General features: G+C 38.9%; 2 protein-coding genes across 2 annotated transcripts; one reads left to right on the top strand and one right to left on the bottom strand.

The window, feature by feature from the left end:
• Positions 1-1,102: 1,102 nt before the first annotated feature.
• mterf2 (mitochondrial transcription termination factor 2) lies at positions 1,103-3,680 on the top strand. The gene is made up of 2 exons (XM_066685547.1): positions 1,103-1,187; positions 1,985-3,680. Exon 2 carries the CDS (start codon positions 2,017-2,019, stop codon positions 3,133-3,135), a length of 1,119 nt encoding a protein of 372 aa, XP_066541644.1. The 5' UTR covers positions 1,103-1,187; positions 1,985-2,016; the 3' UTR covers positions 3,136-3,680.
• Positions 3,681-5,797: 2,117 nt separating this feature from the next.
• On the bottom strand, positions 5,798-15,884 carry zgc:153031. The gene is made up of 6 exons (XM_066685744.1): positions 15,758-15,884; positions 15,427-15,476; positions 13,840-13,945; positions 9,992-10,118; positions 9,188-9,303; positions 5,798-7,474 (listed from the first exon to the last, which is right to left on the bottom strand). The coding sequence occupies exons 1-6, from the start codon at positions 15,856-15,858 to the stop codon at positions 7,396-7,398; spliced, it is 579 nt and encodes a 192-aa protein (XP_066541841.1). The 5' UTR covers positions 15,859-15,884; the 3' UTR covers positions 5,798-7,395.
• Between the last annotated feature and the right edge of the window lie 811 nt (positions 15,885-16,695).

Raw genomic sequence — 16,695 nt, 5'->3', positions numbered from 1 at the left:
AAAGGAATGGAGGGTGGAATTTATGCATAAATAAACTGACACATTTTATGATGTAGGCCGAAATTGAGCTTCCCCTCCTATAAAGACCAGCATCCGCCACTGGTGTAGCTAGTCTAGATCACTGCTGCCATAGTTCTGACTCGCAAGCGAAATATATTACACCTGCACTCATGTTACTGCACAGGTAACCTGTTAGAATATCCATCCATCCATTATCTGTAACCGCTTATCCAATTTAGGGTCGCGGGGGGTCCAGAGCCTACCTGGAATCATTGGGCGCAAGGCGGGAATACACCCTGGAGGGGGCGCCAGTCCTCCACAGGGCAACACAGACACACACACATTCACTCACACCTACGGACACTTTCGAGTCGCCAATCCACCTGCAACGTGTGTTTTTGGACTGTGGGAGGAAACCGGAGCACCCAGAGGAAACCCACACGGACGCGGGGAGAACACACCAACTCCTCACAGACAGTCACCCGGAGCGGGAATCGAACCCTCAACCTCCAGGCCCCTGGAGCTGTGTGACACTACCTGCTGCCCCACCGTGCCGCCCCTGTTAGAATATTAATATTAAAATAATACGTAAAATTCGAGTATTTTTTTTTACCTTCATGTTCATCATGATCATGCTCCATTTTACCTTAGGGAATTGATAGATATGTTCCAGTGGGTCCTACTTCACTAATATGCTGTCAATATAAAGAAAATGAAAATTCTCACACACCATGTGGTTGATGGTGAACCATTTTAGGAAGGAAATGTGAAGACAGACCAAAAAAACACCATGCTGACACATTAACAACAACTGTAACCCTCATCAGTTAAGAGTAAAGTTCATGATGTAAATTTTACCATTTGAAGCTGAGAGGAAAATAATAATGTATATTATCTCTCCAATCTACGTGACTAGGACAAACACGTCAATAACTGTCCTTGAAAATATAAGCTACCATTCCCAGTATTCATAAAATATCTTATGTACTTCTAATGTGAAGAAATCTGCGGAACCGACACTGGTAAATGATTCCTCCGTCAGAGTCGACTCTCAATTCTTGACTAGATTGGAATCTATTAACTGTAGCTCCAGTGCAGATGGGGGCGGAGTTGAGCACAAAACTGACGCTTTAGAAGCACAGTGTTGTTTTTGGTAAAGCTGTCCTGAACACAGCTGGTGTTGTGAGGTATGAAAGCGTGTCTGAAATATAAACGTTGGTGGTATTTCCTGTTTAAACTAGTGTTTCCGTGAGAAATTGGTTTCGCTGAGACCGACTGACTCATCGGAATAAAACAGTTGTTGTTAAATTTCCTGTAAATCAAAAACAGTGTTTACTAAGAGATTTGTAGTGCTGTTTGTTTATTCTCACCATACCTTAGTAATCTAACAGACTTGAAATCAGTTCGTTCACTTTCTGAGTGTTGATAAACAGAAATATTGCTATTTAACTGGTATTAAATGCATTTTGTTTTCATCTTTACCCTTACCCATGTGAGTGCCAAAAGCACTGGCATCAGTGCAGAAATAACTCCACAGGGTCTGCACATTATCATTCACACAGTGTCAGATTATACTTACAGCATTCTAATACTGTTAAAAACTTTGAATATTACCATACACAATTTCATTTTCACATCATACAATATAATCATACATGTGTCATATATACTGTACACAACCATCATATGGAATGTACAATACACAGCAGATGACCGGTGTAAAATGAATAAACCATAGGCAACACACCAAACACTGTGCAACACAGGATTAGGAATTCAGGTCAGTAGATATTGTGCAGAGTACAGTGAACTGTGGTGCTACTGCACTTAATACTAACAGTTAAAGGTGAAGTGATTTGATGTTTATGGGAGGTGAGGGAATATAGTACCTTAGTTCACTATTAAAGTACATGGATATTTTGGCATACAGTTTGTATATTTTTGGTGCAACAATAGTACTAAAAGAAGTTTACATTCCCCACAGGTTAATACCACTGACCTGTGACATGTCCAGCCATGCTACGCTCAGCGACTGTATCCCTATTCCATCGTACCCAGCCACTTTTCTGCCTGAGTAGCATTTACTGCTCCACCAACCCGATGGAGAATAGATTCACTGTGGATGCACTTTACAACCTGTCAGTTGACATCACTAAGATCCGGAAGCTGAAGCCCTGGGTATTGCACCAGAGCCCTGTTTATGTGATGGAAGCAGTGGCAATGCTAAAGGACATGGGGGCCAATGGTCCCGTCATTGCTCGAGTGTTGGAGCTACATCCAGAGGCCATTCTCTGCAGGCCAGAGCATTTGGAGGCACAGAAGGAACTGTGGATGTCAGTATGTGTCAGTGAGAAGGACCTAGTTGGGATCATTGAAAAGTTCCCTGCCTCTTTTTTTACCTCACCTTGCCATCTTGATAACCAAAGGGCCAATGTCACATTTTTCCGAAGTCTGGGCCTTAACAAGCGCATTGTTGCTAAGCTGATGGCCAGCGCCCAACAGAGCTTCAGCCGAACTGTGGAACAGAATGAAGAGATGGTTCAGACCCTTCAGAAAACTTACATGACTCTAGGAGGGAATGAGACTAATATGAAAATCTGGCTACAGAAACTGCTCAGTCAGAACCCATACGTGCTCCTGAAGCCTCCAGAAGTCTTACGGAATAACCTGATGTTCCTGCAAGGAAGAGGCTTCAGCAGCAGTCAACTCCTGCAGCTGCTTACCAAGCTCAAAGGCTTTGTCACAGAGGTCCAGCCAGAGTTGATGGAAGCCACTTTGACCTACTCCCAGCAAATGCTGGCTTGCACAGACACTGAGCTCCAACAGATTGTGCTTAAATGCCCAGCATTACTTTATTACTCTGTGCCCGTCTTAGCAGACAGGTTTAAAGCCCTCCTCAGTGCTGGAGTCAGCATGCAGCAGATCATGGAAATGCCCACTGTCCTAGAGCTGACCACACAGATAGTTCAATATCGCATTCAGAAACTGCACTCTCATGGCTATGACATTAGGACAGGCAGTCTGCATGTCCTCAGTGGCACCAAAAAGGACTTTGAGATGAGCTGTGGGAAATTGCGTCTAAGGCGAGAGAGGCCACTCTTTAACCCTGTAGCTCCTCTCAGGACTGAAGACTGAGAACTCCTTATGAAAAAGTCTGTACAGTAAAATAACGCAGCGTTAATGCCATCTCAGGTAGGAACACCACGCTATAACTTGAAGAGTCCTTGGTCAGGACTATAACACTGAAATAACTGTAACATGGTTAAAATTGTAAGACTCTTTTCATTTAAATCAATGATGCATGTGCATGTGGAGGTGAAATGTAGTATATTTGAAATTCAGTTTAGTCTGGTTTTATGTGAATTTATCTTGCAGAGAAACTTGCCTCCTGAATATTATTACTGTTTTACAATACTACACTTTACGTGATCAGGGCTAGGGGTCTGCACTAAATAAACTGTAGTTTATTCATGACACATTAACAATATAATTTAAAAATAATGATTATATTTTTAAATATCTACCCAGGCATCAGGAAGCCTTTGTATCCATGTTCATGTAAATTCATTTTACATGTAGCTTTTAAGAGACATTAAAACATCAACTCCACTGGAAACAAAAAGTCTCAATATAATGGTTCATTTCACAAACAGAATTACTTTGTTTGTACGTTTGTTGAAATTACAGTTTGAGGAAAGGTTTTAAGATCATATTTCAGGATGATATTTTTGGTTTCATGAAGAACTGAATATAAAATGACAGCTCTTTAATTTCATTTTATCTGTGCATTGTGTACTTTGGTTTTATTGGTTTTGCTCAGAGCAGGTACATTTCTGCATAGATTTTATGTCACAGTGCCAGTAATAATGTTTTGTTAAGAGATTTATAATTCTCACCTTGCTGTGTGATCTAGAAGAAGTGAGGATAAGGCCTCAGATTTAATCATTATCATGTGTCATATATTAATCCATTTTTGGAGACATGGCAGTACATGATGGGCGGCACGGTGGCTTGGTGGTTAGCACGTTCGCCTCCCAGCGCTGGGATCTTGGGTTCAAGTCCCATCTGGGTGGAGTTTCCATGTTCTCCCCGTGTCTGCGTGGGTTTCCTCCGGGGGCTCCGGTTTCCTCCCACAGTCCAAAAACATGGAGGGTAGGTGAATTGGCTTCTCTAATAACTGTCCTGGTGTGTGAATGAATGTCTGTATGTGTGAGCCCAGATATGGATTGGCGCTCTGTCCTGGGTTAAACCCTAGTGCCCGATGCAGTCCTCCAGGTGGACGGTCGTTTCTGGTTGAGAGTACGCTGTGCGCGTTTGGCTGCCGCTTCTCGCCAGTGTGTGTGTGAATTGAGCGTTCTGAGCAGTGTAGATTGTAAAGCGTCCTTGGGTGTCTAGAAAGGCGCTATATAAGTGTAACGATAATAATAATAATAATAATAATAATAATGATTTTAACAAAACATCAGAGTGAATATCCAGATTTGACAGAATAAATGTATAAAAATTACACAAAAAAATGCATATAACATGGTTAGTCTATCACCAATCAGAATAGTAGACTAGACAGAACATGAATTAGTTAATACTGAGAATACATATAGCAGTGCTCTTTTAATTCTCTGAGTCTAGGTTTAAAACTGTATTGTGTATGGTTCACTGAAATAAAAACACTGAAACAATCCTTGGTAATAAATGATAAGATACCAAACAAATCTTTAATTTGATGTATTTCTATTGCTATAACTAATGGAACATTTTATGAAATAACATTTCAATGACCAATTATAAACAAAATGGCCAGTGTTTCTCTGGTCTAGTCTTGGCCTATTGTTCTTTGAGCTTTGTCCTCTTTTCTCGGTTAGTGCCGAGTGTCTGGCCTCTGCCTGCCATCTCCTTCCGGCTAATGACACAATGAGTTATACCCAAAAGCATAGGAGGTTAATAGGAGGGGGTATAAATAGTTCTTTTTCATTTAAGACATGACACCGGGTATTATTAGCGAGTGTTATACATTGGTTTTATGGGGCATAACTCAAGAAAAATATGAAAATAGATGACATGTGCAATTAAAAGCTCTCATTTCCTGCCCTGGCCCCAATGTGCTGGGATACTGAAGGCGGTAAATATTCCATGGTCATGCAGATGAGGAAGGACTGATGTGAAGGGGCTCTGATATGAGTCCTCTGCAGCTCCCTGCCCTCCACTGCTCTTCATCTGTCAGCACCTATTCTTCCCAGCATCAATGAAACCAAACGGCAAATGAAGATGTCTCAAAGATAAAACTACCTGGGATTTCAACAATCCAAATGCACCAGGTAGAACAAATGGACAAAAGAAGAAAAGAAAGAAAAATGGACAGAAGAGGAATTTATGAACATATAGCACATTGGTTGGTGTATTGGCAACTCAAATGTGTTAGTTGTGAGTGTGAGTGAATGTGTAAGTGTTTGTTGCCCTGCACTCCAGGTTGTGTCTTCACCCGTGCCCAGTGACTCCAGGTAGGTTCCAGACCCCCCACAGGCCTGAATACTAGCGCCATTATTGTCCCGGCACAATGCACTGAAAGAGAGCAGTTTCTGCAGCCGGTTAATCTGACTAATGGCTCTATCTAGTGGATAAACACTTACCTACTGCTCTGTTCAGGGCACTGACGGCTCAGCCTGGGGACGGCAATGTAAAGATAATGGACAGTATTCAGAAACTGAATGAATTTATTTCTTTTCATTAGGTCAAATTTTATTATAATTATTATTATTATTATATACAATAAAATAATATACAATACACGTTTGGGACACACAACATATATAAAACCAATACACAGGATATAAATCATAGGAACACAAAGAAAAACCAGAAAAATGAAACAAATAAGAGTAAAAGAGTAGAAAAAAACACCTAGGGGTGATTAACCTACACGTACATATGGATATACATGCAAATTACTTTTAACTTCAACTAAATCCCTAAGAAGTGGGACATATATTTTGACTAAATTTTCGATGTTTTGGTTTTGAAAATGTGTTAATGGCTTATAATAACCAACAAAGTCATTATTAAATAAGTTATAACAGGGAGAAATGCCTTTAGACATGGATATGATATTCTTTTCATATACTTAAGAATGTGATTTGGCTTCGCACCAAAAAAGGTGAGTATGTTTATGCTTGGTCAGACTCAGCTAATCAATGGAACATTAGGTAATAGTCAGTGTAGAATATTGTCACGAAAAAGAAAAAGACAGTATTAGACAGTGGTTAATTTTATACTTTTATACTGTGTGTGTCCCCAGCTAAGGATGATTACACTCAGGGTGTAATCAGTGTTTGCTTCTTCTTACTGTGGTAAAGTAACCTTTTATCATTTATTTATGAATGTCTTCCAATCAACCCAAAGAAGTCAAAAACATTATTACCTTTAAAGAAAGTTAATGTAAAATGATTGTGGAGTCTTTTTAGAGCATTTCTATTGGTCCATCCCTTAATCAGAACCTGATGTGGTTTTGAAGGATGTAGGTAAATGAATATCTGAAAGGGATTTTCTTAGATAGTGATTATATGTTTTTATTTTAATTTCAATAAAGTCTTGGTGAAATGGCACAGATCCTAGTGCGTCCACACAACAGATGGGATACTAATACAGTTCATGAATTCTGGTCCAGAAAGGCAGGACTCCCACTGTCCCTCGTCCCTCTGCTTGTCTGCCTTTATCTCTGTTGTGTAACCATGGTGACATGATGAGAGGAGTAACAGTGGGTCTGGTGAGTGGTTACGAATTGTTATATATTTCATTGTGAGAGAAAACATGCTCCTCACTGGCACTTGCTCTTGTTCGTCCATCTGCTGCGTCCAGTCATGTGGACTGGGATTTATTATGCAATAAATCTACTTCTGAAGGAATTACACAGAGATAAAACATCTCTATATCTAGGATTGTACAGTCAAAATGTTCATACAGATCTTAGTATAACAATGTTGCCGTTGTAAGAAACATGGAAACCATTGGGTTCAGTTTCCAGAAAGAGATTTAGGTCTAGTCCTAGGACATATTTTCCTACTGGTGTAGAATCTCCATTTAGAATGCAGTATAGTTCAAAACTAGATTTAATCCCTGTCCAGAAAATTATGGTTTAATGAATTAAATATACTCTTTGTATTTATAAATATTCTATAGAATGTAATATAACTGTTCTATAGTAACATAACTATTGTGAGACTGCCTTTTCTTTTCCAAATTTCTGGCCCGTGGGCAGTTCTTAGAATTTTGTTAATGTATAAAATGAGGTACAATTACAAAAAAATGACATACAATTATTTTAAAAACAATTTACATATATGTGATCTCAGCATACACAATAATCAATAACAGCTCTTCAATATCCTTCTTGTTTCTTGGTCAGCACTCCTTCTTAAAAACTTGAAACTGATATTTGATGCCATTTTCCTCTTGAACCTCATCTGGGATGCCAGGGAAGCTGTGTTAAATTATAAATAAAGATTCAGGTCAGAAGTGGCTGAGCTGTATTGAAGGTGCATTTGATCCCTTTTATAATCACATCATTATTATATAACAGCAACTGAAGGGTGTGGAACAATGGGGCAGCTCAAAGAATAAGCATTTCTACATATCAACCTGGGGAACCTGGGGTTGTGGGTTTGAGCCCCACTCTGGGTGACTGTGACTGTGGATTGGCTATTCAAATGTGTCCTGTCCTTAGGTGTGAGTGTGTGTTGCCCTTCAAAAGTCTGGTGTACACTCCAGGGTGTGTTCAAGCTATGTGCCCAGTTATTCTGGGTAGGCTCTGGACTATTGCTGGGCAATAAAATTATATTGATTTGTTTAGTGATTAATTTTTGCACCATAACAATGATAAGCTTTGGGTAATAGAGCTCAATAAACCTTCATTTCTATTCACGGTTAACACAGCTAGCTGCACGATGTCATGGTATTTTGGTAATGTTTTGTCATACAATGCAATTGTTCTGTTCAGGGTCACAGTGGATCCAGGTCAGGTGCTGGTCCATTTATATATAGATCCATACTTACAGGTGCTGGTCATAAAATTAGAATATCATGTTGATTTATTTCAGTAATTCCATTCACTTGTATATTATACTCATTCATTACAAACAGACTAATATATTTCAAGTGTTTATTTCTTTTAATTTATAATAATTTGATGATTATATCTGACAATTAAAAAAAAAACCAAATTCAGTATCTCAGAAAATTAGAATATTACTTAAGGCCAATACAAATAAAGCATTTCTAGAAATGCTGGCCAACTGAAAAGTATGAGCTTGTACAGCACTCAATACTTAGTTGTGGCTCCTTTTGCCTGAATTACTGCTGCAATGTGGCATGGCGTGGAGTTAATCAGTCTGTGGCACTGGTCAGCAGCAGGAAGCATGAAGTGCTCTAAACTTCCTGGTAGATGACTGTGTTGACCTTGGACCTCAGAAAACCCCAAACCATCACTGAAAGTCGAAACTTTACACTAGACCTCAAGCAACATGGATTCTGTGCCTCTCCTCTCTTCCTCCAGACTCTGGGACCATGATTTTCAAAGGAAATGCAAAATTTACTTTCATCAGAGAACATAACTTTGGACCAATCGGCAGCAGTCCAGTCCTTCTTGTCTTTAGCCCAGGCGAGACACTTCTGACACTGTCTCTTGTTCAAAAGTGGCTTGACACAAGGAATGTGACAGCTGTCTTGCATACGTCTGTGTGTGGTGGTTCTTGAAGCACTGACTCCAGTTGCAGTCCAGTCTTTGTGAATCTCCCTCACATTTTTGAATGGGTTTTGCTTCACATTCTTCTTTAGGATGCGGTTATACCTATTACTTGCTTTTTCTATCACGTTTTCCTTCCCTTCGCCTCTCTATTAATGTGCTTGGACTCAGAGCTCTGTGAACAGCCACTCTCTATAGCAATGACCTTTTGTGTCTTGCCCTGCTTGTGTAAGGTGTCAATGGTTGTATTTTGGACAACGGTCAAGTCAGTAGTCTTCCCCATGATTGTGTAGCCTACACAAAAAGATTGAGAGACCATTTAAAGGCCTTTGCATGTGTTTTGAGTTAATTTTCTGATTAGAGTGTGGCACCAGGTGTCTTCAATATTGAACATTTGATATATATAAACTGGTGAAATTCTCCTTTATGTCATGAAAGGCAGTAATGTCCTACCTGCTTTGTTTCTTGTAAATATTCTGGTCGAAACTTGGGAAGAAAACATCACAGTCAAAGTCAGCCATGATGTCTGTGAGGTAGATGAGATCACACCATGGATGCTTCAGAGCTTCCTGTTAAAAATGCAACATTAAAAACATCCATATGTTTGGCTACTTTCCAAAACTGGAAACACTGTGTCTGTCATTAATCCATTATACACAAATGTGTGGATGGCAAGCAGATGTTTAGAAGTAACTCTTTTCAATATTATAGAGGTAAACCAAGGCAGATGTACTGACTCAGGGCCCTGAAGGACCCTTCTGGAGAATGTTCTGTTTAACAGATAAAACCCAAAATCCTCTTGAGGATTAAATTCCAATATCCTGGCTTCTCTAGTCATCTTACCCCAGAGGTGACATGGCACTTGGGACAGATTTTTACATTCTGTACCTGAATTTGTCTCCTCAGGAGAGGGCTCACCACAGCGTCCAAAACAAAATTTAAATCGTGGCCCTCAGAACAAAAAACTTACCAGCTGTTCTTTTGAGTGTGATAAAGTTTCAGAACCAATGTTTTTAAACCATTGTTTTAAAATGACTCTGGACAAAATCTTTTTGCATTAGTTTATATTCATTAAGTCATCACTTTTTTGTCACTTCTGTGCAGACAACAGGTTTTGTTTCAAAAGCAATGACACTGGTTAACATGAGTGCTTAATGTGCGTTATCTCTGGGGAATTATCTCTTTATGTAGAGGCATTCATACCTGATTTATTAAAACACACTTAGAAAATGTGAAATTGTGAATTTAAAATCTCACCCTGTAGACCTCAGTTCCTCCTATGATCCAGATGGTCTCTATTAGGTCACTGAGAGTGGGCTGCAAAGTCAAATGAACCATACTATCAAAGTCTTCACAGAGGTAGTGGGCAAACTTTGGGACAGCCCTGCTCAGGAGACAGAATATTGGAAACAATGCAGTTTATAAATACATAGACAAGGAATTCTCAAAGATTGTGCCTCCAGTTTGGGTTGGGTTGGATTGTGGGTTTCCTCCGGGTGCTCCGGTTTCCGATTTTATTATATTTATATTGATAAATCTACAAAGGCCATCACAGTATGGTCTTACTCAAGCTTGGTCCAGAACCTTACAAGTATGTCTCGCTGCAGCCTGTAGGATCCCTGCCATGTCCAACCCCGCAACATCCAGTGTCACCCTCATGTTCAAGAAGCAGTGTGGCACTTATAATGCGCATATAACGCTGGCATGTTCAAGAGGCACTGTGTAGCAATAGAAATGCACATTTAACGCTGATGTTATAAAAAAGCACTTTAAAATGTTTAATTTAAACCTCTCTTAACCTTAATCTCTTAACATTTTTTCATGTCTCTTTTTCATTAGTAGGCATTTTTTCTTCATTTTTATGACCTCAATTTTTTTTTTTATTTAGTCAACGATTGGTAGACTAACTGCATACAGCTGGGAGGTTTCACCTTTCATTTAAATGTTGTTCTCCATTCAGTATGTTGTTCCCCCCAATAATCAATTGTGCTATATAGCGTTAGTCACAGCCACAACTGATGCTGGTGTCATCAGTCCTGTATTTAAAGATTTAAACTAGTGTTTTGTCATCTATGGTGTATTGGTTGGTTAGTAATGTGGTGTACTGAAACAGCAAAACGTTTTAAAACCCAAGGGCATCAGTGTAGAATGCTAAAAGTTCCTGTTTCCCATGACCAAAATAGTCTGTAGACAACAAATAATAAACAGAAGCATACTCTTAATATTTGTTTATAAAAGACAGGAAAACTGCTTTTAATTGCATACTTTCAACAAAGTTTTCAGTTCTTGACACATTTTTGTGTTGACTTTTTTTGCAGCCACTGTTCTGAGGAACAAACCTTAAAAACAATACACATTATGCATATATTTTTTTGCAGTTTTACATGTATCTCAGTAGTTCCTGTAGCACTCCAGTCAATACATGGTACAAAACTCTTGGTATTCTGCACTGTAGAGTTTCCAATCACTACACCTTTATGTTTCAAATTTGAGAATAATTCATTAGAGTACAACTCTGTGTCTTAGTGTACTGAAATATTATAATACTTCTTATGCTGTCAAACCACTGAAATTGTGCTCAGGCCTGGAATGACTGTTTTCCAATAATGTCCTATAAGACGCGACACACTAGTGACAGCATTAAAATAGCTTGGCCATCCACATCCAGGTCTACATTTAATAGTGTGCCCCTCTCTGAACGACATCACAGAAGCATGTATATGTTGTTGTTTTTTTTTTGTTTTTGTTTTTTTTGTGAAACAAGCCAGGTAAATATTTTATAACCACATAACCTACATTCCAAATTCAACATTTTTAAAACAAACCCCAGTTTTCTCATTGTGAAGGCTACAGCACAGTAAGCAACAGAAAATTGAAATGCCCAGTTCAGCTGTAAGAACAGTCACACAACTACCTGATGAATGTCAATAGTATCCATTAACTCTCCTTTAACTTTCAGCTGAATTCTTCTGAAACAAATTAATACAAACTAACACACTGCTAATCAGATGTTATAAATAACTATTTTTAAATCTGGTCAGTTACGCAATGACATGTGCACTTATAAATTCAACTACATCGACATGCCTTACAGGATCACCAGTCATGCCCTGCTTACGCTCGTTGGCCTCTCCTGGCACATTTCAGTTCATCAATCTAAAAAGGAATACACTTGAAACTGAAATTATACAACCTCACTGCAAATTAGGTTTATTGCCAAAATGTACAAACATTTAGCCGTTTCCAATAAGCCAATCAAACAAGAACAATTTAAATAGCTCAATACAACTAGTATAACAAGTGATTTCTCCAAATTCAACACAAAACAGCAGAGTACAATGTACAATGTGTCTGAGGAGTAAGCTACATGTAAGTGAAGACATTTAATTTGACTGATATGTGTGTGTATCTTGCAGGTGATGTTCTCTAGACACAACTAGAATGCATTTTTAAACCTTACTAGAGATATAACCTTACCAAAGTCATAAATTGTGGTTAGCACTCAACTAAAATCAAATGGCGATTTGAGTACCATGTAAAGTGTGTACAGAAACATACACCATATTCAACTGATAATATTAAACAACCTGAATGTAATCAGCATAGACTATTGTGTGTTTTTGATTAAAGTATGTGAAAGATGGATCCAGCCATGTTGCGATTGAGCTGCAAAAGATAAAAATATTCAGCTCTTTGTATCATAATGGCAAGCACTCCAGACAGCACAGAACTCGGACTGGACATCAGGACAGCACACAAACATCACCATTCTCTGAAGCTACAGACAACAGCCAAAGATATATGACAAAAATGGCCTAATTTGCCAACATTAATTGCACTGACAGCACAAAACTGGCTATGACTTTCAGAACATGCAGTAAGTAAGAACATCATATATAGTAAAAACACGATCTGCAGAACTCTGAAAGTTATGAGGAATACTGAACATGTTTTTCACAGCAACATTTCATAAGGAACACTGAACAGTTCCTATAAGTGCTAACATTAAACCTGAAAATGGCCAGTTTCTGTTTCTAAAATCACTAGGCTTTTATTAGCTGGACACAGCAGGACCTGTGAAGTACACAATTAGTGATGGAAATACATGTCAATACTTACTTTTGTTTCACAAATTAAAGCCATCAATTCTTTCAATAAATGTTTACCTAGAAGTGTTTCACTAGCAGAAAAAAAGCATGATTTAAATTTAGTGTTGACAGAAACTTTAACTCTTCTTCTTACAGAATAGTTGTTACTTTTAAAGAATACTTAGGTCCCACCTACAAGAGGAAAAGTATAATTAAAAAATTAGTATGTTACAAGAAGAAGAAAAAATAATTGACTCTGCAGCAAGCAAAAAAACACACAAAACTATCTGTAAAAACAGTCATCACTGCACACTGGAGAATCCCGACATTCACGTGAAACCATTCATGAAGATAATAAAAAGATAAACATAACTGGACGTACAACCAGGTCTACAAACAGCATATGACTAAATGCAATCACATACAATGTGTGCCACACTACACATTGTAATGATATTTATCTACGATAGTACTCATGTATTTACATATCATATGCCATTTGTGTATCAAGCAATAACACAGACAATATAACAAAAAGGTTTTTAATTGACTTAAAAACTAATAATTTTTACTTATCGACATAAAGGTGATGTACGTCTTCAGTTAACTTCTGCTTCCCCTTGAAATTTTGTCTCATGGCGTGAATGTGAGCCGTATTTACGAAGGTGGTGAAGGACACTCAGATCTCTAAATAGTGCACTATATAATGTATAGGGCACAGTTTTGTACACAGATATAGAACTGAACCTGGGCTTGGCATCTGATTTAAGAAAGGGGCGGAGTTGGATGTGGGCGGGTTGGATGCCCAACTCCCTACAGGCTGCAACGAGAGGCTCCTTGATCCTTGCCCATCTTCCAAAATCAGCTTCAAGTTTTATCTAAACTGTTAGTGCTTTTAAACTTGTGGCTACAGTGTACGTGAATAAGCTCACTAATGCAAAAATATATGAAGTCATCACTACTTGTCTGGTCTACATCCTGCTCCCTTTGTCCTCCTGATCTACTAGACCTGCTTACCTCAGTTTTTTGCTCAAAATCACATTGAGGGTGTTGTCCAGGGGTAAAACCCCCTCAGGACAGGAGAACCAGTTTAGTCTTCCCCAGACCAGCAGATTCTTTTTCCCTGAGGAGAGAGAGAGAGAAACCACATGTAATTTATTTCCTCATTTAAAGATCTGCAGATAGTGCTCCTATCAAAACCGTTAAAACAAAGTGGAGATATATCTGTTTGATTTTAAGTTGACACTGCAACTACGAGTAGGTCACACACTCATAGCCAGGTAAAAATATGAAAATGTATGATTGTAAAAAGAGCAGTTTGCATAGGAATTTTAAAAGAAACAAACAAACAGATTGCTCAAAAACCTAATACTGAATAATTTACAGAGGTGCAAGGGAACTTCTGCATATAAATACATATAAACTTTAATTTACTTTCAGAACTTAACTTTGTTTGGCTCCATTGTTCTTTATGTGTTGCACTCTTAAAAATTAGATTGATCAATTGCCCCCTTGGATTTAAAATGTTCTGCCTGCGTACTGACTGAGTCTGAGATACTGAGAAAGAACCAAATTAGAATTTGAGTATAGAGTTAGAACTTTTTTGTTTTCTAGGTTAAAGAGTCCAATATGTGTACAGATTAAGTCACAGAACACACCCACCTAGTCACTCACACAGCCAGTCCACCTTACCAACATGCGCCTATAGATTGTGGGAAGAAACTGGAGCACCCAGATGGGACTACATAGACTACATAGAAAAAAAGAGACCTCCTCACAGACAGTGACCAGATGTGAGGATTAAACCCAGGATGCTGGGGCTCTGTAGTATGTAGCAGCAACATTGCTTGCAGTGCCACCATGCCACCCCATTAATTTCATTATAGATATTGAAACTAAACTAATCTTGGTAAAAATGTAATTATTAGATTGTTAAATATAGTGAGGAATGTACAAATTCTCACTCTCAATTTTTAGTAGCAGAGTCTGTGCAAGTTCTCATTTCAGGGTTATAACCAATGTCTGGGAAAACCACAGGCCTATTCAATCATTCATTGTCTATAACCGCTTAACCAGTTCAGGGGCACAGTCCTATCTGGATGCCAGTCCTTCTCACACACTTCTGCATTGCCAATCCACCTACCAATGTGTTTTTGGACTGCGGGAGGAAACCAGAGCACCTGGAGGAAACACACCAAACTCCTCACAGACAGTCACCCGGAGCAGGACTTGAACCCACAACCTCCAGGTCCCTGGAGCTGTGTGACTGCAACTTTACCTGCTGCGCCACTGTGCAGCCAGAGACGATTGTATGGTGTAAGGTGCCTGAGGGCTGGCAGTGGAAATATTTTCATTGGTTTAGAATGAGGAAATGCAGCCAACTTATGGGGCACACCTGTGAATACCGACATTCAAGTGTCCCCAGCTTGTTAAATCTCTATAGACAAGCATTAGGCTTTATGAAAAGGAACGTTTGTACCTAAGATCATCATCCCCAATATCAAGTTTTTGACAATATGATTAAAGAGCAACGAACTGTTTTGTGTAGCAGTGGGATAGAATCTGAGAAGTGAACGCAGACCTGTTTGAGGATGGACAACTCACCTGGTTCGCTGACGGCTGTGATGGTGTCCAAAAAGAACTGAAACTCGGACCTGTTGAATGTAGACATAAGCCAACTTTGATTTACCATTTTATGTTTGTTGTTTTCATGTTTTTCCTTACGTGATACACAACTCTCTACATAAAAACAGTCAATAAAGAGCCCAAACAATCAACACAACCATCGCCAGACTTTAACAGACGAATTATTGACAGTCACTGCCTGCTGAGCTCGGCGCGGCCACCGGTGACGGTTTCGTAAACACGATGCAAAGCATTACTTTTTTTAAATAAGAAAATCACGAATTGGTCAAATTGGTCATTAATTTCTTACGGTAAGTTCCAGGGAAGTCTTCCGTCCTTTCCTATGCCCAGGTTATTACAGGCAGCCGCGATAAGGCGGATAGGTTTTTGAGCTCCATCTCCCGGGTTCATCGTGTTCCTCCTTGGCTCTGTGGACTGCTGCGTGTGGGGGCGGGGTGAGTGCAAACTCAGGGTTGAATAAATGATGGAGGCGTGTGGTAACCGCCCGGACATTCAACTTAAGGACCTGCTGCTTTGAAAATTGATCAAAGGGCAATGTCATACATTTTGCACGTTTCACTTGTCCCTCGTGTTACAACGTTAATAACGCGCGTTTGAATTCATTTCTAAAATGGAAAAAAAAAAAAAAAAATCTAAAATTCCACATTCACCTTCAGAATATTCACTCGATGTTCCCGATCACATGTGCTACAAAGCTGGATTTCTAGCCTTTATTTACCCCCTAGATTTCATTAACAGGAGGATATCTTAAAAATGAGAATTTCTCAGAAACGTTTTATGCCAGCAATAGTCCAATCCTACACACCTACATATCCCCCAGATCATGTCCTAGGGTTTAATTTAAGTGACAAACCCTCCTTCATGTAATACACCCAACAAAAGTAAAATAATATTTGTTTGAAAGTGTATGATAACACTATTGATTTGGTTCCTGGAAAAGGATTTAGCATAGGCCAGGACTGCACAGCTGAAAAACAACTCTATACATCCAAAATGATGGAGAACCTCCTCATAATACCTTAAGAAAGCATGCCATAATCTGTTACACGTGTTAAGATGTGCATTTCCAGTAATCTCCATAGAAAAGCACTGGCATTAGAAAGAGATGCTCTGAAAATACCAAAAAGATCTTTACTATCAACTAAAGACCCTTGCCCTGACCTCATCTATGGTACAATAAACTACCCATAGTTATTATCCAACAGAAAGCCTTACCAGAAAATTAGA

Source organism: Hoplias malabaricus, chromosome 11 (assembly GCF_029633855.1).
Source record: "Hoplias malabaricus isolate fHopMal1 chromosome 11, fHopMal1.hap1, whole genome shotgun sequence".
In the NCBI taxonomy this organism is placed as follows: domain Eukaryota; kingdom Metazoa; phylum Chordata; class Actinopteri; order Characiformes; family Erythrinidae; genus Hoplias; species Hoplias malabaricus.
The sequence above is the reverse complement of the archived record's forward strand: the minus strand, read 5'-3'. Positions and strand labels throughout refer to the sequence as shown.

Coding starts and splice junctions, on each gene's coding strand:
- mterf2 (XM_066685547.1), top strand. CDS start 2,017: ATGCTACGCTCAGCGACTGTATCCCTATTCCATCGTACCCAGCCACTT.
- zgc:153031 (XM_066685744.1), bottom strand. CDS start 15,858: ATGAACCCGGGAGATGGAGCTCAAAAACCTATCCGCCTTATCGCGGCT. Junction 10,119..13,839: donor ATTTTGAGCAAAAAACTGAG/GTAAGCAGGTCT, acceptor TCTCCTGAGCAG/GGCTGTCCCAAAGTTTGCCC. Junction 7,475..9,187: donor ATTTACAAGAAACAAAGCAG/GTAGGACATTAC, acceptor AATTTAACACAG/CTTCCCTGGCATCCCAGATG.